This window comes from Alosa sapidissima, chromosome 20 (genome assembly GCF_018492685.1).
Source record: "Alosa sapidissima isolate fAloSap1 chromosome 20, fAloSap1.pri, whole genome shotgun sequence".
In the NCBI taxonomy this organism is placed as follows: domain Eukaryota; kingdom Metazoa; phylum Chordata; class Actinopteri; order Clupeiformes; family Clupeidae; genus Alosa; species Alosa sapidissima.
In genome coordinates this window covers 5,022,195-5,044,493 of record NC_055976.1, presented here as the reverse complement: position 1 = coordinate 5,044,493, position 22,299 = coordinate 5,022,195, and the positions used below count along the sequence as shown (strand labels likewise).

Here is a 22,299-nt window from a genome sequence, read left to right as displayed (position 1 = left end):
TATGGAATGTTAAAAAGGAAGTCTTGTGGGGCCAACTATGATGCTGAGAATGGAACCAGAGAGGGTTAAAGCGGAGCTAGTAATCAAGGATCTTTGATGGAACTCTCTTGAAAGGGGACCCTTATTTTAAATGCAGAGGAAGTAGATTGGGGCCCAAATAGAACGTTCAAGCATTGTTTTTGTTTTTATTGTTGAAAGGGTCTATAATTAGTAAACTTTTGTCTATTGACTGACATTCTGTTTCACCAATTGCTTTGTAGAATTTATCAAAACAAAAAAAATGCTCATTGACCAATAAAGTCATCGGGATTGCAACGCTTGCCACGCAGGCAAAGATTCATGGACCAATGACTGAAAGCTGGAAGGCGGGTCAGTGGAGGCACTGGTAGACACGTAGCTAGTAAGTGTCAGCTAATCGATGTTAGCTTAGAAATGATAAAACTTGTATTCAATTTGTGGTTATAAGTACTATGTCATTGCTTTGAATGACTGATACCGTTTCGCTGAATCAATTTGAGAGAGTTAAAGGCTGCTGTTTGTAAAGTTACAGGGAGCTCTTTGATGTAGATTAGGTAGTTAGTCTAGCTAACATTAGCTATCTAGCTAGCAATTGACGTGGATGCCCAGCTGACGAAGTAACATCTGCTGCCAGCAGTAGGGAGAACACGTTAACCAAACGGTTTGGCAAACACACAAGATATCTAACAAGTAGATTACTTGTCTTTTTTCATTTATTTTTAGGGTCATCCTACGATAGAAAATGGACCTTCCTCACCATGGACATAGAGCGAGTAAGTAACATCATATTACTACCAGTCAACGATAACCGCTAACAGTTTACTACGGCCAACCTGTCCTATATATCGCTAACTTATCTAAACTTTGTAAACTTGCTCAACTTACAGTAAGGCTTGTTATTTTGGACGATAATTGGATGACATTCTTTTGGACAAACTTTTCTAAGTTTGGTGATAGCTGGCTCAGCTTCTGCCATTGTAACCTGGGCAGACCAATTCCTGCAGAGAGAAAAATCCGGTAGTGTTTGTCATAACGTTATTGTGCATGATTCTCAATGTAGTTCTAACATGCAAAATAACATTCTAACTTAAATATGCAGTCATAGTAGAAATTCCACAGTTATAGTTCCTTCAGTTGTGCAATTTTGTGTCTGTAATGAATATCATTTACTTCAAGTAGGACGGGCTAATTGTAGGTTAACGCTTTAGCTGTGCAGGATATATCTGGGGTTTTCCCCCTGATTTTGTATGTTGGATCGACTGTGTTGGGCTGCATGGAATAGTGCTCCCCAGCACAGCCTCATAAACTGACACAAATATATTTTGCTTGGTATTTATACAGCTAAACCAAGAGCTCGCACAGGTCCACCAGCTGGAGACCCCTTGCTTTTTGATGATACCAGCTCCGGAGGGCCTCCAATGTCCAGTCAGGGCTACTACAATTCAGGGTACAACATGAGTGGACCCCCTGGTGGTGGTGGGGGTGGCGCTGGCGTGAACAATTTATTTGCTGATCCGATGGCCAATGCTGCCATGATGTATGGTTCCTCAATTGCCAACCAGGGGAAGGATATTGTCAATAAAGAGGTAAGACTTGGTCTTGAGACATGATGTGGAGTTTCATCTGGAAGGCTGGAGTCGCCGCGGTTAGAACTGTGTGAATATTCTCTTTTCCCCCAAATCACAGATAGGCCGGTTTGTTTCCATGAACAAGTTGAAGCACTTCTTCGCCGTTGACACCAAATATGTAATGAAGAAACTGATGCTCCTCATGTTCCCCTATACGCATCAGGTAAATTACATTCTGATCTAATTATGGTGTTGTGTTAGCTGACCATATTCATACTTTGCAGGCTCCTTCTCAGTTATTCTATTGCCCCCATACTGTGCCTTACGATAGGGATTCTTAAACTAGGGGGCGCAAAATATATGAGGGGTCAAAAAATGATTTTCTGTCTGAATTTAAAAAAAGTTATTTTTAAAAAGTCCAACAGGTTTAGAAATTGGGATACTCATCAGCCCTAGATGTAGACCCACAATTCACAGTGTTTCCATATTGTTTCTCTTTGAGAATGGGTGCTTACATACTGCTTATGTAAGATCTGGATGACTGACAGATACATATACTGTTGCTTATTTGCATTGCACTTCTTGTTGTGGACAATCCAGTGACTCCTTCAAAGAAATTCCATAATCGGGGGCGCTGTGGCGCAACAGGCTACAGTGCCCGTACCATGTACGGGTCCAAGTGCTCACAGGGACCCAGGTTCGAATCCAACCTGCGGTCATGTCCCGATCCCACCCCATCTCTCTCTCTCCCATTCACTTCCTTTCTATCTTGACTGTCCTGTCGGAATAAAAGCAAAAAACCCCAAAAATATACTTAAAAAAAAAAAAGAAAAAAGATATTCCATAATCATAGTTTGTATGAAAAAAGGTTTTGTCCTGTGCCTTATCTGTCCATCGTAAGATGTAGTACACAAACTACTCCATGTCTCGATGAAGACGAGGCAGTGTGTCTAATTTTTGTTTTATTATATTGTGATTTCATAAGGACTGGGAAGTGCGATACCACAGAGATACTCCCCTGCCTCCCCGACATGATGTGAATGCTCCTGACCTCTACATACCCTGTGAGTCAAGGCTAATACTACCAGTGCTGATGACATGGGTGACGAGATGAAAATAACTTTGGTTGTGATCATGTGCAATAATATTCCCTCTTCCAGTAATGTGGAATGCTTGATGTACGCCTACAGTAGTTACAGTCTGAAAACTTCTTCATTATTTGTCTTAAACAGTCACTGTCCTGATCCTGATTCTAATTGAGGTTTCTTTTTGTCATAGCAATGGCTTTCATCACCTACATTTTGCTAGCTGGGATGGCCCTTGGAATCCAGAAAAGGTTAAATATGTGTTTACCTGCGTATCCCCTCCCAGCTTTGTACTTTTAAATAAAGGAGATATGTGGAGTAGTCCTGAATACAGTCACACTGCACTCTTCCATCAACTCACATTTTATAGAATACAGCACCACACATTGTACCTGGGACATAAGACCCGGGCCCAGGCTAGCTGTTTTGTGTGCTAATTTCAGTGGAAATCTGGACAGGCATTTTTGTTTCTTTGCATTCTTTTGGTATTTCTAGGTCATTAAAAAACCCTCCACATAGCACCTTGTGTTGTTTTTATTACATGCTCATAGTGAAAGATTGCCTGGCCCATACAGTGTATTGTCGTATTCGACATGCTTACCCGTTGTTCCCTCTCTTGTTTATGTCTCCTGTGGAACAGGTTCAGTCCAGAGGTGTTGGGGCTGTGTGCCAGCACTGCCCTGGTGTGGATGGTCATTGAGGTGTTGGCCATGTTGTTGAGCTTGTACTTGCTTACCGTGCACTCCGATCTTTCTACCTTTGATCTCATTGCTTACAGTGGATACAAATATGTGGGGTAAGGCTTTTTCTTTTTTTTTCTCCCTCTTTTTCGCATGTCCAAATTTCCGTCAAGGATTCCCGGAACACTGAAAGACCGGGGTACACGAAACTTGGTGGGCATGTAACCCCACATGGATAGCATGGAACCATCGTTTTTCGTTTTGATCTGTAGCCCCCCCGCTGGACTGGACCCCCCGAAAGGAGGGAAGGGCAGACACAGTTTTCTGTGAATATCTCGAGAACCGTAGGGTTTAGAAGGACAATTTTTTTTTTTGTATGTTGCTCTCAAGGGGCCATGTCAACCCATTCCATAACCACTCAGTTCATGTATAGCGCCACCTAGTTAAACACAAAAAAGTAAAAATGAGGTGTTGTAATCGCAGGTATCTGTGACCTAACATGCACGAAATTGGAAGTGTAGGATCATTATGACACCCTCTGAATGCACGCCAAGTTTTGTGGAATTCCGTTCATGGGGGGCCACACAATAAATTAATTTATGTTACTATACACCAACTGGCCTGTAGGTGGCTGGAGACAGTTTTCTGTGAATATCTCGAGAACTGTAGGGCCTAGGAGGTCCACCTTTTTTTTGTATGTTTGCCTCCAGGGGTCATGTTAACCCATTCCATGTGCATAAACAGATACACACGCACACACAAACATTCACAGTAATCATACGTATGACACATACTCACACAGTAGACATATGTACGCATGCATGCACATGCACAAACACACATACGCAGGCAAACACACAAGCACGCACGCACACACACACACACACACACATAAACATAAACGTGTGCATGCACACAATTCAAGAATTTCTCAGAATTATGAACAGGCAAGATGGGGGTGGGGTTGTATAAAATGAATTTTACATGTGAAATCTATGAACTAATCATGTTTTGGTACTTGTTGTCTAGCAGATACCAGTGAGAATTGAGTGTGGATAATGCAATTTAGTGAGACAGTTAGAATCATATAGGCCTTTCAGCGTGATTTATTTTTGTGGAAAAAATGTGCTGGACTGGGCGGCGGTCATATTTTGTACCGCTCTGCGGTACATCTAGTTTTAATGCACATTAACATGTTGCTGTTATGTAAAGGAGCATGGAGACCATTCCTGACCTTAAATGAGTTCAATGAAATAAATCAATGGAGCTAAACTGTTGCCTCTCTCTGGTTTAGGATGATCTTCACTGTCCTGTGTGGACTCCTCTTTGGCAGTGATGGCTACTATGTTGCTTTGGCCTGGAGTTCCTGTGCCCTCATGTTTTTCATAGTGAGTTCACAGTTTTACATAACTCAGTTTATTAATGACCATTGTGATGATGTGAGCAAGGGATAATCACCCTGACGCGCAGCAGAGTCAAAACACAAAACCTGTTGCCATTGACAGCGGTCATTATATACTTTGCAATGGTAATTACATAGATTTAACAGACTTCCGAACGTTGGGAAGGCCCACTCATGTGAATGGAACTTTCTGCAGCACTCTGAAGAGCCGTGTAAAAAAATTTAATAATGTGGTGTACATGTTGTGATCTACAAAATATTGAAGATGTAAATTAATAGTTCAGCTTAGTTCACTTACATGTCCCTTTTACATACACATTTAAATTATATGCTTCATTGTTATGACCCCTTATTTGTAGTTTATGATCATGATAATTTCAGAAACGCCCCAAGCAAATATCCTAACATCTGTCAAATAGTGAAGAAAATAACCAAGCACAAGCAAACAGAATGTCCAAAGAGTCCAAAGGAGTTCTCAAGTAATCCAAAAGTGACTTACTTAATTACCAGAAACTGCCAGGTGTTCAACCATAAACTGTCTTAGGTGCAGGGCATCCTCATGAGTTCTAACACTGGTATAACAGTTTTAGTTTTTGGAAAATGGTTTATTAGCATGTAACATGCTGTACCATGTTATTTTTAGCATGATGATGATGATCGTAATGTAAGACTGCATTTCTTTGCAGAGAGATTAATGATTAAGATGAATGGTTAAATGATTAATGATTAAGATTATTGTGTTTGTTATTAAATTGAAACATGAGATACATTATGAACACTACCAAGTCAGTATGATGGTATATGGTAATATGAGATGAACACATCTATCCTTTCCAGTATATATTCAGTTACATCTCTCTTCTCAGGTCCGCTCACTCAAGATGAAGATTCTTTCCTCGCTGTCCTCCGACTCCATGGGTGCTGGAGCAAGCGTCAAGCCCCGCTTCCGCCTTTACATCACCATGGCAACTGCTGTTTTTCAGCCAATCATCATTTACTGGCTCACCTCTCACCTGGTCAGGTGACCTGGTAGTGCCCATCCATCAGGGTCTGCTAGCATGGAACTTTCAATGACCTTTAACAAACTTCATGGAGTGTCATTACTACACTTGCCTTTGGCCATTGTACCAAAATGGCCTGTAGATATTTGCTTGTTGTAGGTTGTTTGTTTTGGGGACTAAAGTGTTGATAAACTCCTTAAACAAACTCAGACTGAATATGGCATGTAAGGCTATGGATGAATGGATAGCTCATTGAAAAATATCTTCAGAGTTATGGGTTTTCACTTCAACAAAAATGGACCTCTAAGAACCTTTTAAACTCTTTGTCCCTTGGCTGTCTAATAGTCTAAACAGGCAGACAACCAAAATGACCAATGAACGAATATTAGGAGAATGCAAACAGTTTTGGCTTTATAAAATACGTATCTATATTGCAACTCCCTGGATTAACATTCTGTGCTGAAATATTGTGTATGTCGTGAAGCACACACTTGTATAACTCCTTTTGTATTTATCTGTGCTATTGGAAGCATGAACAGCAGTGTTTTTATTTTTGTAGTAAAACAAAAACAAAATGAGTGAATTTTAAACGAAAGCAGTTTATACATGTATGTTTTCATTTCAGTTGATGTGTGTGATGAAGTGAACCTATTGAGTAATCCGATGTTTTGGATGTAAAGTAAAGAAAAACATACAAAAAAACTGGATCATTGTTATGTGTTCCTTGTTATAGCTGTAATTTAATACATTATTATATGCATAACCTGTAAGAATGGAAAGCTTTCAAAACTGATAGTTTGCCATCTGATACAGATTTAATATGGGGCTAATATTTGTGAGTATTTCAGTAAAGCAGAATAGCCCCTTGTTTGGCCTCAATTTGCTAAAAGAAAATGAGTGTCTACTGCTTTAATGCAGACTCGGTCATGAATCAGATGGGCATGTCACTTTAAGGTCGAGCAAGAGGCGCGCCTGCTGCAAAGCGTCCTTTTGGTTACTAAGGAAACCAGGGAAAAGTAAGAACGCGCACACCAGTGATAATTCGTGCGTTCTCTGGTGTTCTAGCCGCTGGATTGTTCAAACGAAATAATTTCTACTGTTAAATGCATCCCCGTTGATGCAAATTTACATCTTATCAACTTTGTATTAGTTTGGCATAAAAGGTAAGTTACTCTTTTTTGCACCCGTCCCTATCTCAGCACCTAGATATGTCCACAAAAGAATGGTTAGCTTGCTAATTGTTGAAAATGTAACTTAATATTCTAGCGCCATTTTCTCAGGTGGAACACCATGCGGCTTCATTTTAGTTTTGTTTGCTAACTGGACGGAAATTTAGGAATTTTGACTGACTTAACAACAATTAACGTAATGTTAACCACCTATCTCTTCTGTGCACCTGTCTGTCCCCGTCGTCCAGAGCTGTAGATTCGCTTGATGGCTTGCTAAATCATTTACACATGAATAGTGGCGCAAAAATAATTTGTTAGGACTTTGAACTGGACGACTCTTTTGTCCACTCTACCTCTGGATCTGTCTTTAACTATGCATTTTAATTTCTTACTTTGATTACAACCTCTTTAATTATAATGTTAGTATAGTTTGATTATTGCATATTTTGTTTATCACTGTACAGACCTTGTTTCAAATGATATCAAACAAATGATTGCTTACTGGTTCTTTGTTGATATTTTACCAGGTTCATGTGAATATCACCTGCACCTGTTTGTAGCAGGGAGAGCGATGGAGAAAGATCATTCACTGCCACCCCTCTCTCCCATCCAGTCCCCCGGCACTCCCTGCAAAAACCTCTCACTGTCCCCCTCTCTGCCTCATTCTTCTGCCACTGTACCCTCCTCTCCTCCTCTCTCCCCCTCCTTTCTCTCCCTCCCTTGCTCACACTCGTCCCCCGCCTGTCCCACACCTTCTCAGCCATTTGATGAGCTCACCTCACACTGCCTCGGGTCACCTCTCCTATCTGACCAAGACGACCTGACCTGTTTAAGCTGGCTTCACCAGAGACGGAACCTTCTGCCCATGCAACCTCTGCTCAAGACCTCCTCACTGGCCTACGTAGAACCTCGGGACCTCGTCCCTCCCCCGCCGGGCCCCCGTGCCCTCGGGAAGCCCCCATACTCATTCAGCAGCCTTATATTCATGGCAATAGAGGATTCACCGGAGAAACAGCTGCCGGTGAAGGATATCTATGAGTGGATCGTCAACTCTTTTCACTACTACAGGGCTGCCCCAGGTGGGTGGAGGAATTCAGTTCGGCACAACCTGTCTCTAAATAAGAGCTTTCGCCGCATCAGCAGAGAGAAGTGTAAGGTAAGGACTCCAGCAAATTTGCCACCAATATCTGTTTACTCCGTCATATATGGTGTCTACTTGGATATTTGTGTGTTATTAGGTATTAGTTATTTTGTGTGATGTCCTTACAGTCTGGTGGAAAAGGCTCACTCTGGTGTGTGTGCCCGGAGTATCGACCTGCTCTTTTAGAGGTGCTGAAGAAAACACACTATTGTCACAGTACCAATGTCAATCTACTTAACAATCCTGTATTGTAAGTATAAACACATGGGAATAAATCATGCATCATAGTGGGCTTCACATTTTCCATATTTTTGATGTTCCTAAAAAAATGAATGCCAGTTGAATGCCTTCCCTAATATGACAGAGTAATTAACATCCACATGTTGTCTTTAATGCTGTGCATTTATAGGCAGGAGGCAGCTGATTATGGGCCACCACTCATATGTGAAACAGTCGAAATGTCAGGTAGGTAGATATTGAAAAATCACAATCAAAACCCATGTGCTATGCTTGTATAGATCTCAAATACCAAATGCACCCTCTCAGGAATAAAGTAAATGGGGGGGAAAAATGGGGAGTTTCCCCATTATTCTACATGACTAGTTAACTTTGTGAAAGTGACTCCCTAAGTCTTCAACTTGTCTAGTCTGACTTTCTCTCAGGATTGCAAAACTGGTGTGTTTGGGTGGCATTGTCATGGGAACAACCTGGCATTGCCCTGGCAACCTATAGCCACAGCAACACCAGGACTGCCCTCTTTATGTGTCTCTTTTAGTGTGTGGTTCTTATGCAAAGTGATTTTTAGCTTGTGTCAATGAGTGGTTGTATTTCTTACACACAGAGCTGAACATCTCTGTGGCAACAGCTGAATTATGTAACTGTGAACTGCTAAGGATACACTAATTGTTCTTAATTCATTGTAGTAGGTGTGTGTCAGTTGTGTAATCACACAAATACATTTTCCAGTCTAGACCTACTACTACAATACATATGACATATCCGTTCCTTGTTTCATGGCTCTTACCCCCCCTCCCCAGATGACCTTTCCTCCAGTGCGCCCTGCTCTATGACCCCTGACCATGAGGAGCTGGTTGCTATAGAGTCTGTGACACTTCATGAGGAGGCAGAAAAAGAGGGAGAGAAAGACCCGCTTGCTGACAGTGGCTACATTGAGCTCCATTATTACCAGTTTAACCAGTATGAGTACCTAGTGCTTCCTGGAAACGCAGAGCTGGATCTGGAGACGGTAGAGATACTACAGCTGGATGCAGAGGCCCAGGAAGCTGCCGGTTCACTCCTTGACCTTGCAGGGGGTGGACACTCTGGGTAATTAGCACACGAGGTCAAGCAACTACAGTTACTTAACACACTCAACAGAGACTGATGCAAACTGGTGTGACTTGACATGTTACATGCTGACATGATGTTGCTACATGCTGACTATTTATGGAATGGTTGTTCAATGTTGACACCATAAAACTGCCTGAGAATTGTTCCTGTCACTAAGTGATGTAGGTGCTGTACCTCACATGGAAATCAGCCAATGCACTTGAACTCTCTGAAATGTTAACAATAACTGAAAGCAACGTTCCTCTAAGATTTTGCTGTTAGAATTCCTTGAATAAAAATGGCTATTTTTGTGTTTTTCACACTGTGGTCATTAAGAATCAATTTATTGTTGTTGTCATTTATAAATTGTGGAATGCTTTAAACACTTGTAAGACTGCCAGTGGTTCCACTTTGTTTCAGGGCACAAATAATGTTTAGTAACTAATCTTGTGCACTTAGTGGATGATTAATATGTTACTTTTGAGACATTTCAGACTTTGTAGACCTCTCTGTTTAACATTATGTGAACTTTTGATTCCTTTCTTTTGTAAATGACTGACTTTTATCTTGCTTCATGGAATAAGACAGTTGGTCGCAATTTCTGATTTCTGTATAATTTGCATGGCAATAAAGAGTTCTTGAAATGCTTATATATGGAGAACGTTTTCTTTTTTATTTAAAACATACTCCAAGGCCGAATGTAACATACTGTATTTGAACGTTGTATTGCAGTGGATGTGGACAGAATGCATTGTACACAACAGTGAAGTGTTACAGTGATATATGAAAATATGTTGTTCTTCAGGTTAAGCATTCTTATTCTTTGTAATGTTCTGGTGTCTTGATGGGTAAATATGGTTGTAATTATGGCCGCATTCATGCTATTTGGTCTACTGACACACCCTCTGTATATGGCAGAAATCATGGAAAAACTGATGGTGCCCACAAAAATACTATTAAAGGAACATGCCATATATTAAATTATTTAAGATTAACTGCAGGTTGAGTATAGCCTAGGCTACATGACGTAGCCTACTGTCAGGTAATCGGTTATAATTTTGTAATGTTTGAAAAGCGGTTCATGGTTTATGGCAGTGTTTAGCTGATTCCGCAATCGTAACCCGTTAAAAGAACTTCATGTCCCATGAGCATAACATTTACTCAACCTAGAAACCGCATTCCAGACTTTGTAGTTCAATTATGTGCCATCATAACTACAAGTCGTTGTGAGTCACTCCCAAAACAAACTACATATCCTGTCTGGCAGTTGGATGTGGGAAGTGTCATATGGATTCGTACTAGTTGGTAAAAGTTTAGCTGGAGCTAGAGTTGAGGCACAGCTACTGCAAAGAAAAAGCTTGGACAAACTAAAAGATACCAAAGGTAAAGAAAGCTGAATTGATTACAAAGTGTTATTACCTGAGCGTGTGCGTGTTATGTGTCTTAGTTGGGTGCGTGTGTGAACACAAATTGTGTTCCGCATCTCTTTCGTTGAACTGCCTCATCAACGTTAAATCACATGTGTTACAACATGAATTACCTGTTTGTTTTAGCAGCAGCATCGAGAGTGTTTGTCTTATTCGGAGAATTAAGCTATGTTGACAATTTGTTTCAGATTATCCTATACTTCGTTACGCTGCCATCAACACGGAGCAAGCCAATTATCCCTAGCTGTTGCTAGTTTAGCTTGCTTGCTAACGTTACCTAGCCCATGGTCTTTTACAAAGTGCGTTCATAGCAGCATAGCTAGCTACCGTTTCGCGTTTCACTAATTAAGCAAAGCCAATGAAACGTCTATTTAGCTACATGTTTATCCAGGTCACTCTGTCAAACAGTTTATGGAGTTTCAAGACGTTATGACGAGCGAAGCCAGCGTTAATGGTCTTATGTTTACAGTGACTAATTTAATTCGGCAGGTTACAACTTAATTTGACATTTGGGAAATTTTCCTTTCGAAATTTGTTGTCTGACATGCTTGAGGTTAGCGACATAAAAAAAACTACATACCAGGTGACGTTATCCCCTTTGTCACAGTTCTACACACTTAGTTACCTGTATGTCTACAGGTGTCGATGACCCGTTGGGTGGAACCACATATTTGACATTCTCTCCTTTCTAGCTAATTTTCGGCACTAGTCTCAATACTCATGTTGGTCTTTTGTGGTAAATTCACCAAGCGTCCTGCGAAAACCTGAAATTTATTTTGCCTACCTATAATATTGATCACTGTTGGGGCCCTTCCTCAACTCTGACATCCTATCTAAAATGTCACATTATTTTCTATCAAGTAACGTTACTGAAGATAACATGTTAGGGCATGGAATTATCCTAGAGTAGATAGATACTTTATTGATCCCCAAGGGGAAATTCAAGAGTAATGGACCCCAACGTCTGTGTGCTTGAACTGTTGCATATCCAAATAGATTAGCAGTAGTTAATTCCTCAGCAATGTTGGTTGTGTTTTCGTGCCGGCGGGTGTGGGTAGTCGCGGCAGTGCAACAAAGCAACTCATTCAAAAGCGGTGGAATCCATGAGTGGTTCTGTTGCACGCGGTTGGCGTTTCGCTGTTACCATTGGCCCATTTTCTGCTTGCGCATCTAGGCGCAGTTTCGTTTCCACAGTGGCTACTAGACATCATAACCAGGAATCTGGTTGCATAGATGTTGAAACTGCCATTTATCATCAGACAAGAAGCAAGTAATGTGTTACATCTTGAATATATAGTTGATGTCATGTTTTAATACTCTGATGAGCGTCTGTTGTGTCGACCATCCATTATCGATAAGAGGTCACATAATAGACTCACGGCCTCTGTGACTCCTCGTTGGTGGTATGGGTTAATGTCCTACGTACCGATAGTTTTGTGACTTTCAAGAAATGTTTTGAAGAATAATTTGTTCACCTTGAACTTAATTAATGCATTGTCTTAGAGTTATGGTTTGTATGTTTGTTTTTTGTTAATATAAAAACTCAGCATTTTAATTGTTTTGGTGTTATTGTTGCTATCTTTATGTAGGCTTTTTGTATATTTACTTGGAACTATTGTAGCGTTTTTATACTGTAAATCGCTTTGGCTAAAGTTACTGCCAAATACCATAAACATATTAAGGCCTTTTCTAGGAGTTGCAAATTGCAACGGCAAACCCTTGTTTGTTACACTTTTTATGACTTTACTTTTTGTCAGGCCTCTGCATCAGGGAAGCAAAATGGGGAGTGAGCCTGGCGCAGTTCAGATAGTCCGGGTAAATAAGAAGGACCACTCCTTTGAGCTGGACACTAAGGCCTTGGAGGAGATTCTTCTTGCCCCAGAGGTGCGAGATAAGCATGTAGTGGTCCTGTCTGTGGCTGGGGCCTTCCGTAAGGGCAAGAGCTTTCTTCTAGACTTCATGCTTCGGTATATGCACAGGAGGGTGAGTGACCACACACACAGAAGCTGTACAAATGAAAACACTTGTGTATGTTTAAGCAAGATGAACTAACATTGAGTAACTGTAAAACCTCATTAATGCTGTCAGTTAGTGGTCCTCTTCCTGTTATGCCACCTACTTGTAGTGTTACTGTTTTGTGTCATTCTCCTGTTCCACAATTTCCACCATTGCTTTTCCACTGGCTTTACTCTTCCTTTTGTTTCTGAACACACTAGAGGCGCCACATAGAGCTGGCCAGGGGGCCTAGAACATGCTAGTGATTATCCATCAGGGAGGCAGGGAGGGGTCAGGGGGACTCGGTGGAACCCCTGGTTATTATATGTATTGTTATTGTATTGGTGTATTAGTTCTGTCGGACAGGAATTTCTGTCTTTGTCAGCTCTTCACTCACTCCACTCTCTCTCTCTCACACTCTCTCTCTCTCACACTCTCTCTCTCTCACACTCTCTCTCTCTCTCTCACACTCTCTCCCCCCTGCTGACATCTCTCCATAGGATGAAGAGGACTGGTTGGGAGTGGAAGATGAGCCCCTTACGGGGTTCTCCTGGAGGGGCGGTTCAGAACCTGAGACCACAGGCATCCAGCTGTGGAACCAGGTGTTCTTGGTGGACAAAAGTGATGGCTCTCAGGTACTGAAGTGAGGTGTTTATGGGAAAACTCTCTATTGACCTCATTGTTTTATGGCCACAGAAGTTTGTACATTAGGCCTGTAGTTCCTTGTGCACCATCTGGGATGTAGAGATGGATGATGCCCTACGGAGACCCATACAATTCTGAATTTCTGATCACAGATAATCTCCTTTGCTTCTAAGACACAATACTGTAAATGTTAGCTGTAATAGTAATAACTTTGCAAGTGCCCTGGGCAGAATATATTTAATTGATTAGGAATAGAAAGTGTCCAAACTACACTAATTCAGATGAGCTGTTTAAGTCTACAGATAAGGGCATTGATATAAGCTTGGAACTGAATTTGCTCTGCTGAGAGATGTCTCATTCATCCCAAAGTATTGTGTATTTACTCTATATTAAGCCACTTATACGTGGTTATAAGCTAATAAGAGCTTTTTCATCTCTAAATTTTAGTTTACACCAATGTAAATGGTTTGTGTTGCATTACTGTCTTTTCCAGGTTGCCGTACTTCTAATGGACACTCAGGGTGCCTTCGATAACCAGTCCACAGTGAAAGACTGTGCTACAATCTTTGCCCTCAGCACAATGACCAGCTCAATGCAGGTATGCCAAAGGCTTCAGCCCTATGTGTCTGCATGCCTGACAGGGGCTCGACCACCTAGGTGTGGCCATGAAGTGTGGGAGATTCCATTTCCAAGACAGTCACAGAAGCTAGTTTGGAATCCCATGTGGTTATATAAAGGGGTCAGTTACCAGTATATGGTAATGCAGCAATCACAGCTTCACAATATTCACAATGATCTGAGAAGAAATGTTCTCCTTTGGGCAAGTTATATGGTTCTCAGCCTATAACAACTAGGATTTGTGCCACAAAGGAAGCATCAACATCAAGCTGCACACATAAGTTAAGAGTCTTGATCGGGTGAATTAAAATCATCCCAGAAAATAAATGCTACTTGATTGTTGGTCGAAACCTGAATCTTCTAGCTACTGAGTGCCTTACTGATGTCACTTGTCTTCTCTCCAGATCTATAACCTCTCACAGAACATCCAGGAAGACGACCTCCAGCAGCTCCAGGTTAGCAGCCTTACCATACTGCCACTGAACCAGCACTTTTTCTCCAAAGTGCTAGCAATGAGCTGCAACTTTAAGTCGCTCTGTGTGTTTTGCAACACTCATTCCTTCTTCAAATAGGTCTCCTTTGGCCTGGTTTTCTCTCTTAGGGAATGAAATGGTCTACTGTTGGATACAGTGGATTCTTGAAGCTGTGGGGGATGGCTTAATGCATTGGGTTTTATGGGTGAAGGCTTTGGTTGTCATTAGCAACTTGAAGTAAAAACCTGGCAGTTCTGTGCAAATGAGTCATGTGATGACTAACATGTGTCCAAAGGCTGAGGCAAAGCCATTAAATGGGATTTATCATTTTAAATGAGTAAATGTCTAGTTTAAGAGTCTCGCATCAACAAAGAAGAAGAGTTAGCATGGCAGTAATAGGGAAAGAAAGAGAGTTGCATCTTGATTGTGTTTTACTATCCTCACAGCTCTTCACAGAGTATGGTCGTCTTGCGATGGATGAAATCTTCCTGAAGCCCTTTCAGGTATGTACCACGGCTGTTTACTTTAGTGCTGACCTGGCCTGGTCACTTAAATAAATACAGTCAAATGCACATAGCGCTCAACTGTGTCACAAGTCTCCTCTTTGGTCAGTAGTGGTCCTATGGTTTCATTTGACGTAAAAAACTGCATCCAGTTAGGTACTAATTTATGAGTGAGTGCTCAAGCATGACTCACAGATATTTGATTTTACATTATTCCTGCATGTGGCCTCTCTTCAATTTCAGTAGCTGAATGATGTCTATTGTATCATACAGTCAATTGATATGGTTATTGTTTGGAACCAGAGCCAGAGTTATGCAAAGCTTTGGATCTTTATAGAACATTGTTTTCTATTCATTAAAAGAACAGGAGTTAAAAGGTCTACCAGTGAAAATGTAGTTGGGAAGAGTTAAGAATTTGTGATGAGACAATGCCATTTAGTCTTAATTAGATCCAGAAATGTCTGGCTTGCTGCCATTTTCATTTAATGTTGCATTTGAGCTGGGGAACTATTTAATATGCATTTCCTGTGTGAAATGAGTGAGTGCTGATGCACTTCTGTAAAAGCACTCCCATACCCGACATCTTTATTAATCAAATTCTGGAGCACTACAGCTCTCTGTGGAGTTTGTTCATGGGTGATTTTCAGAGGTGGTCTAAATGAACTATAAGATTGCAGTAAGATTGTGGTGAGAACACAGTAGGGTCCTGATCAAAACCCAGTTCCAGGAAGAGAAACCATGCTGTTAATGTATTATGGGTTGCTGACCGTCATTTGTTGTTACGTGGACTAACACAATTAGGACCAGGGACAAAGAGTGAGTACTGACTGCTGAGTTGCAGTAATAGAATGTATCTTGGCTGAAGAGCATAGCATGATAAAGTATACAAAACACTGAAAAGTAGTTACAATTACGGTCGTAATGATTATCATCTAAATGAGCTTCAGCACCATGGCACAGTCATGGCATAAGCAGATTTAGCAAGATCTCCATGTTCTCTGTGTTCAGAGAAGGGTTCCGGTCGAATAGTCCATCCTGTCTTCTGTTCCTAACCCCTTTTCCTCTTGAACGGCTGTGTTGAAGCACCTCTCCAAACTATTTAGACAATTTGACCAGTTATCATGGCTGCCACTTTCACACTCAGTTTTTAATTTATTACTTTTTAAAAAGTAATAAAAAGACAACCCAGTCTCCAATGTCTATTTTTGGGCCAATGTGCTATAATAATACATTTATAAATGTGCAATTAGGAACCAAATTGGACCAATTCATTATAAGTATATATTGTTCTAAGTACTACTTTGACCAGGCAAATGTGAGAAAGCAAATGGGTGATTTAGCACTTTATGTAATGCATAGCAATATTTTTTATTTTTGTGAAGCAAAGCTTGGATGACTATTAATGGATGAATTATGTCAAAGCAGTTTGGAAGCACTGGTGTCTCTATTTATTACGTTTGGTATTTGTATTTTCTAACTCGTTTGTTGGCCTCTCCTTGCAGTCTCTCATGTTCTTGATCCGAGACTGGAGCTTCCCCTATGAGTACAAGTATGGCGTAAGGGGAGGGAGGGAGTTTCTGGACAAACGATTGCAGGTATCAGAACTTGTCTTTTTGTACCTACTGCTGTGTTTAATATTTTCATCATTCCCATGCCAAGTATACCAGAATGATAACAAATATGTTAGGAATGCTACCTGTTATGGAGTTTAAGATAAATAAGGCGTGTGTGTGTGTGTGTGTGTGTGTGTGTGTGTGTGTGTGTGTGTGTCACACACAGGTGAAGGAGACTCAGCATGAGGAATTACAGACAGTGAGGGAGCATATTCATTCCTGTTTCACCTCAATTTCCTGCTTCCTCTTACCACATCCTGGGCTAAAAGTGGCCACCAGTCCTGCCTTTAAAGGCCAGCTCAGTGGTATGGAACTCCTTGTTTGTCTATATAAAGTGTCTTAACAGTTGACTCGCAATCTGATAGCAAACTTTCGAGAGCTGCTAGACAGGCCATCTGGGGAAACTTTCCTTAGTTACACAATCATATCATATTGTGGGCTAATATTATGTTACAATTGTGATAAACATATATTGAATATTAACCCTTAAAGGAGTACTGTTGAGAAATGAACATTCTAAAGAATATCTGGGTTCATTGAATTCAACATAGAATTTTAGAACCTTCAATTGTTGCGGAACTTAGAATGTACAAAAACCTACACCTTTAAGGGTTAAATTAAAATATAATATGTTATTGATATAAAACATTGTTAAATATAAGAAAAGAACAACCCCAAGCATGTCCTCGCTCCATCATTGTATACATTGAAGAACCTTTCCATCCATTAATGGACCCTTCACGTAAACTGTAGATGTGGCACCTGAGTTTAAAGAGGAGCTGCGCAACCTAATCTCCACACTGCTGAAGCCTGATGCCCTGGCTGAGAAAGAGATCAATGGCAACAAGGTGACCTGTCGGGGCCTGGTGGAGTTCTTTAAGGTGAGCCTGCCAGTCCTGGCCCATGTCCAATCAACTCTGCTGGCACCTTCCCCTTGCTGGCTGCCTGTCTGTCTGTCTGCCTGCCTGCCTGCCCAGGATGTTTGACTGTATGGCTCAGTGGCCACCCCATGACTCACACCATTTGTAGTGTTCTCTAGTGTTCACAGTGCCATCTCCTTTTGTTTGTTTTCAGGCATACATCAAGATCTACCAGGGCGAAGACCTGCCACACCCAAAATCCATGCTAATGGTAACCTCCCTGTTCTCTGTGTTCTCAGACAAGTGCTCTTGGATTTGAGCCAAGCATGAAAGTATGTGAGGAAAAATCATGTTGTAAGATACTGAGGCAGTAACTTTCCTCTACTCTTCTCCAGGCCACAGCAGAGGCCAATAACCTTGCAGCTGTCGCTGCGGCCAAAGACCAGTATTACAAGAACATGGAGAAGGTGAGTGATGTGGCATTATGACTCTCTAAACACATGGTTTTGAAATGTGTCTCAAGTGATCAGATCACAGTGGATGGCGCTAAATTCAAATGTGAAGGAACACTTGAGTGATTGGCACGCAAGACACATCCACATATCTGATCTATATCTAAAAAATGTAATAATAAAAGTCTTCTAAAACTATTTTTGCGCTCTGTGAACAGAACACTTTAGTTACTCGCCTGGTGTAGCCTGTCTGTGAGTGTAAAAGCATCCCCAACAAGGAGAACTCTAGTGCAGTGTTTCTCAAATTGTGGTCCGGGAACCACAAGCTATCCCAAATGGTCCACGAGCAGACGAGGTAAAATATAATATAGATTACATTTTTAGAGATTATACAGTTGTTTGCAATATTGAACCAACTTGTATGTAAATCCAAACAGTTCTGCAACATTGCCTATGTAAACTACGGCAGATTAAAATAAAATGAATCCTCTGACACAGTAAGCAAGGTGCAAAGACAATAAGCAAGGTGGTTCAGTAAGGTAGACCTATTTTGTAATATACTGTTGAAGTAGGTTTGTCTTGTCATGTAAAATATGTGTAGTGTAGTGCCTTTGGTGCTTCCCTACCTTCTAGCTGCAGTGTATATCCTTAGCGATATGCTAGATATGGCATATTGAGTCTTGAAATATTCACAAGAATCCATAGAAATTGAATATTCATGTAATTTTATCCAATATTAGTTATGCAGATGTATAGTCCACCAATTGAAATAGAAATTGTAAAGATTTATGATGTTTGTAATTATTTCATATTTAGTGTAGTCATTCCATATCAGAACCTCTGAAGTATGATCCAAATGCAAGCATGAAACTTCAGTGTTATCTTTCATTTGAGACCAAGATTATGCTTCTACACAAAGGGGTTCATATGCAGTAGGCATTTGATTGTAAGTATGCCTTTTGGATAACCAAAAGTCCTATTGGGAGTTTCCATAGGGCATTATACAAAACGCATGAGCATACCTTGGCAAATAATGGTCTAAAGTAAGTAGTTTTATATTCATTCTATATTGATCTACCGGTACTTTTGCACAGAACTTCACAAGACCTGATGCTAGGGCTCAGTTGTGTTTCTAAGTCATATCAAGTAACCTAGAGGGCTTAAATGCGGTCAGTTCAGAGATGCTTGTTATCCGGTACATCACACAGTTTTTCTGATTGTTTTCCAAGAAACTACAGTGTCACAGTTTTCCAAACAAGTCAGGCATTTGATTATAGGTGCAATGGAGCAATGACCTCCTAAGTAGATGATGTGCAATGTTGGGCAAAAAACTCAAAATGGGGCATAAGTATAAGAATTTCAGTGGTCCTTGGTCTGAAAAAGTTTGAGAAACACTGCTCTAGTGGAAGTGACTTCAGCAGTAACAAAATCTGGACACTAGTGGTCAGTAGTGGTCTCTCTGGCAGTGTAGTGTGGACACGGGTGTAAACGGCAATGTCTCAGCTGTCAGATCGTGTAGTCAGGGCTAAAAAGCCTTCATTTTTGATCAATGATTGAGATATCCAAAAAAAGAAATTGTGAATATTCATAAATGCAGCTGTTGTGGTCAAATATAAAGGCGGAGCTCTGTGTCTAACCTGTGTCTCCAACCTCTTCTTCTCTTCCTCTGTGTGTCAGGTTTGCGGAGGAGACCTGCCTTATGTCGCCCCCGACTCTCTGGAAGAAAAGCACAAGTTCTGTCTCAGTGATGCACTACATAACTTCACCTCCACTAAGAAGATGGGAGGCCAGGAGTTCTGCGACCGCTACCAGGGCCAGCTGCAGGCCGAACTGGAGGAGCTCTGGACTTCATTCAGCAAACACAATGAGGCAAGTGCCAGAGCCAGGACTACATACAGCTACAGTGTCTACAATCAAACCTCACATTCATATGCATGTGATCTAAACGACCTTCACAAGCATACAAAGCTGGATGTTTGTTAATACTTAGTTTTGTTTCAGTTTTTGTTCATACTTTGAATAGCCTGACTCAGGTTATATGTAGCAAAACCACATTCCATAGCTTTCCCGATGCTGGCTCAAGAAGTTTTCATTCCAGGCATTCCAGGAGAACCTGAAAATGTCAAATTGCGAACATTGTTACATTATTACACTCTTAAAACGAATGTGTTGAAAACAACACAACTTGTGTTGTTTTTAACACACATCTATGTCCAGATAGGGACAACACAGTTTGTGTCCAATACATTGCTTTTGTTATTCGTTTCAAGAGTGTACACAGTATGTGTACACAATGTGTCTTGTTTTTAACACATCTCTATGTCCAGATAGGGACAGCACAGTTTGTGTTGTTTCCAACACATTCGTTTTAAGAGTGGAGTAATGTTAAAAGCCCTTCATATTAGTTGTGTGTGTTTTGTGTTCATTCGCCTATATTAATAATGTATTTTACTTTTTCCAGTCAAAGAATGTCTTCAGTGCATTCCGAACGCCTGCCGTGCTTTTTGTCCTTGTGTGCCTCCTGTACGTGCTGTCTGGTATCCTGCTCTTCATCGGCCTGGCTTCTGTGTCGTTTGCTTGTGACTGTGCCCTGGGTGTGTCCATGCTCGCCATGCTCACCTGGGCATTTATCCGCTACTCGGGTCAATACCACGGAGTGGGCACTGCCATAGACCAAGCAGCAGGAGTCTTACTAGAACAGGTAAGGTCTTAAAAATAACAATGCCACAGTTCCTCAAACTCATGACTAGCTCACCAACGTGTAGTGTGGTTGGTTTAAAATAAATGTGACGATGAAATGTAAATGCACCTTTTATTCATGCTGTTTAATATCTGGAATAGTATTTTTTTGTGCTAAAGGTGGGCTATTTTAGTGTTTTTCATTTAGTGACTACCAAAGGATCATCCACCTTTCTTTCTTAGGCCACAGTTGTGCTGAACAAGTCGAGAGGTACTACCCCTGTCCTTCAGGAAAAGAAGTCAAGCTAGGAGCACCATGCCTGTCAAGAAATCACAAAGTATGACGTATTCTGAACGCAGCCAAGAGGAGTCCCTCATGTGTGCTTCTTGTGTACAAACAAAAACAATGTCGACACTCCATTAAAAGCACATCAGCCTGTATCTACCAAAAAAACAGAACTATGACATCACCAGCCTGCATCTCATTTCAGGTGCTCTGAACTTGCTGGTCTTAATATATGCACAACCTTTTTAAGCTGACTGCATTCCATCACTGCCAATAAACAGCTTAGTATAAATGTTTGATCAAGTCAAATGGCTTGAAGCTAAGAAATAAGCCAATTAGTGAATTTGCACTTTTCTTAAATTTGGTTGACATCATTATAGCTTTTTTCCCTCAGAAGTGGTTGAAATCTTTATGGATCACTGTGATGGTGTATTTGCTGACATATAAACTTTAACCAAATTTCTGTTCTGCTGCCTATTGTTCAAGCTTCTCTCTCATTGTAACCGATGCCTCTTGTGCATTCCAGCTTTGTCCCCTTTAAACTCCTGTTGCTCATATCAGAAGCATGTAAATTGTTTCGCAGGAGAATTCCGATGCAATTCCAGGTCTCGCCTGATCTGCATTCCTGTTTGAACTGACAGCACTGGCTGTGTCGTTTTTGCTCGTAAGGTCCTCCTCACCTGCTCTATGTTGTCAAATCTGATGCTTTTTAGGGGGCAGACAGGCATGTCACATTCCAGACCCAGTGCTCTAGAGCTGAGAACTGTTTACAGTAACGATAAACATCTTATAGATGATGTGGTGCTCCCTTGTTGTCATTTTTACCACAGATCTCTGATGGACCTACGTCTCCAAAGATGTTTTTCATATCCATGTTCTGTGTCCAGTCAAAAGAAAATAACGCAACAACTAACTTTTTTTAGTGCATACCTTCATTTTTGTTTATCATCAGTCATGAGTGAGTTGGTGTCCTTGGTTGGTTGAGGTTTGCCCCCTTTTCATGCTTTAAGAAAAGTAACACTACCAAATACGAAAAGGGACTCCCTGGATTCACAGGCAGCCTGATTATGCTCTTCTATCAGCTGAGGTTACCCATAACCATCTCTGTTTGATATTTCCTCTCATCACATTCCATGTCTGTCAGTCATTCCATGACAGAGTAGTCAGTGTGAAGAGTGTATTAAATGATCCTGCCCTCATTTCCATTGTGATGTTTTTTTTTTGTTTTTTATTCATTCCAGAAATAAAATGTATGCATGGAATTCATTTTCTTGTCAGCTTTTAAAGCTGTTACAGGTCATATTTTTGAACAGATTTAAGCGACAATAACCAAATAAAGAGTATTTTATGCATTA

The 22,299-nt window shown here is 40.9% G+C and overlaps 3 protein-coding genes across 4 annotated transcripts; all 3 read left to right on the top strand.

The window, feature by feature from the left end:
- Positions 1–264: 264 nt before the first annotated feature.
- yif1a (Yip1 interacting factor homolog A (S. cerevisiae)) lies at positions 265–6,463 on the top strand. Of its 2 annotated transcripts, XM_042073652.1 has the most exons (9): positions 265–400; positions 742–791; positions 1,360–1,604; positions 1,705–1,809; positions 2,572–2,650; positions 2,865–2,922; positions 3,312–3,467; positions 4,646–4,739; positions 5,620–6,462. In XM_042073652.1, the coding sequence occupies exons 2-9, from the start codon at positions 761–763 to the stop codon at positions 5,776–5,778; spliced, it is 927 nt and encodes a 308-aa protein (XP_041929586.1). In that variant the 5' UTR covers positions 265–400; positions 742–760; the 3' UTR covers positions 5,779–6,462. The 2 variants fall into 2 exon arrangements, with proteins under 2 accessions (XP_041929586.1, XP_041929588.1); XM_042073654.1 differs by lacking the exon at positions 265–400 and having other exon boundaries at positions 407–791; positions 5,620–6,463.
- A 291-nt stretch (positions 6,464–6,754) lies between these two features.
- Positions 6,755–10,043, top strand: si:ch211-145o7.3 (forkhead box protein N2). Its single transcript, XM_042073651.1, has 5 exons — positions 6,755–6,917; positions 7,451–8,079; positions 8,193–8,314; positions 8,474–8,529; positions 9,102–10,043. Exons 2-5 carry the CDS (start codon positions 7,495–7,497, stop codon positions 9,392–9,394), a joined length of 1,056 nt encoding a protein of 351 aa, XP_041929585.1. The 5' UTR covers positions 6,755–6,917; positions 7,451–7,494; the 3' UTR covers positions 9,395–10,043.
- A 608-nt stretch (positions 10,044–10,651) lies between these two features.
- On the top strand, positions 10,652–22,299 carry atl3 (atlastin 3). The gene is made up of 14 exons (XM_042073648.1): positions 10,652–10,776; positions 12,578–12,803; positions 13,316–13,450; positions 13,954–14,058; positions 14,483–14,533; positions 14,998–15,054; positions 16,557–16,649; positions 16,834–16,972; positions 17,421–17,548; positions 17,742–17,798; positions 17,923–17,994; positions 19,657–19,848; positions 20,441–20,680; positions 20,902–22,299. The coding sequence occupies exons 2-14, from the start codon at positions 12,600–12,602 to the stop codon at positions 20,965–20,967; spliced, it is 1,539 nt and encodes a 512-aa protein (XP_041929582.1). The 5' UTR covers positions 10,652–10,776; positions 12,578–12,599; the 3' UTR covers positions 20,968–22,299.

What these genes read in the sequence shown, in the direction of transcription:
- yif1a (XM_042073654.1), top strand. Translation starts at nt 761, where the DNA reads ATGGACCTTCCTCACCATGGACATAGAGCGA. An exon ending in TCACCATGGACATAGAGCGA is followed by an intron (nt 792 to 1,359) that starts GTAAGTAACATC and finishes GTATTTATACAG; the next exon opens with CTAAACCAAGAGCTCGCACA. An exon ending in GCCCTTGGAATCCAGAAAAG is followed by an intron (nt 2,923 to 3,311) that starts GTTAAATATGTG and finishes CCTGTGGAACAG; the next exon opens with GTTCAGTCCAGAGGTGTTGG.
- si:ch211-145o7.3 (XM_042073651.1), top strand. Translation starts at nt 7,495, where the DNA reads ATGGAGAAAGATCATTCACTGCCACCCCTCTCTCCCATCCAGTCCCCC. An exon ending in TCAGCAGAGAGAAGTGTAAG is followed by an intron (nt 8,080 to 8,192) that starts GTAAGGACTCCA and finishes ATGTCCTTACAG; the next exon opens with TCTGGTGGAAAAGGCTCACT. An exon ending in CTACTTAACAATCCTGTATT is followed by an intron (nt 8,315 to 8,473) that starts GTAAGTATAAAC and finishes GTGCATTTATAG; the next exon opens with GCAGGAGGCAGCTGATTATG.
- atl3 (XM_042073648.1), top strand. Translation starts at nt 12,600, where the DNA reads ATGGGGAGTGAGCCTGGCGCAGTTCAGATAGTCCGGGTAAATAAGAAG. An exon ending in CAATGACCAGCTCAATGCAG is followed by an intron (nt 14,059 to 14,482) that starts GTATGCCAAAGG and finishes TCTTCTCTCCAG; the next exon opens with ATCTATAACCTCTCACAGAA. An exon ending in GCCTGGTGGAGTTCTTTAAG is followed by an intron (nt 17,549 to 17,741) that starts GTGAGCCTGCCA and finishes GTTTGTTTTCAG; the next exon opens with GCATACATCAAGATCTACCA.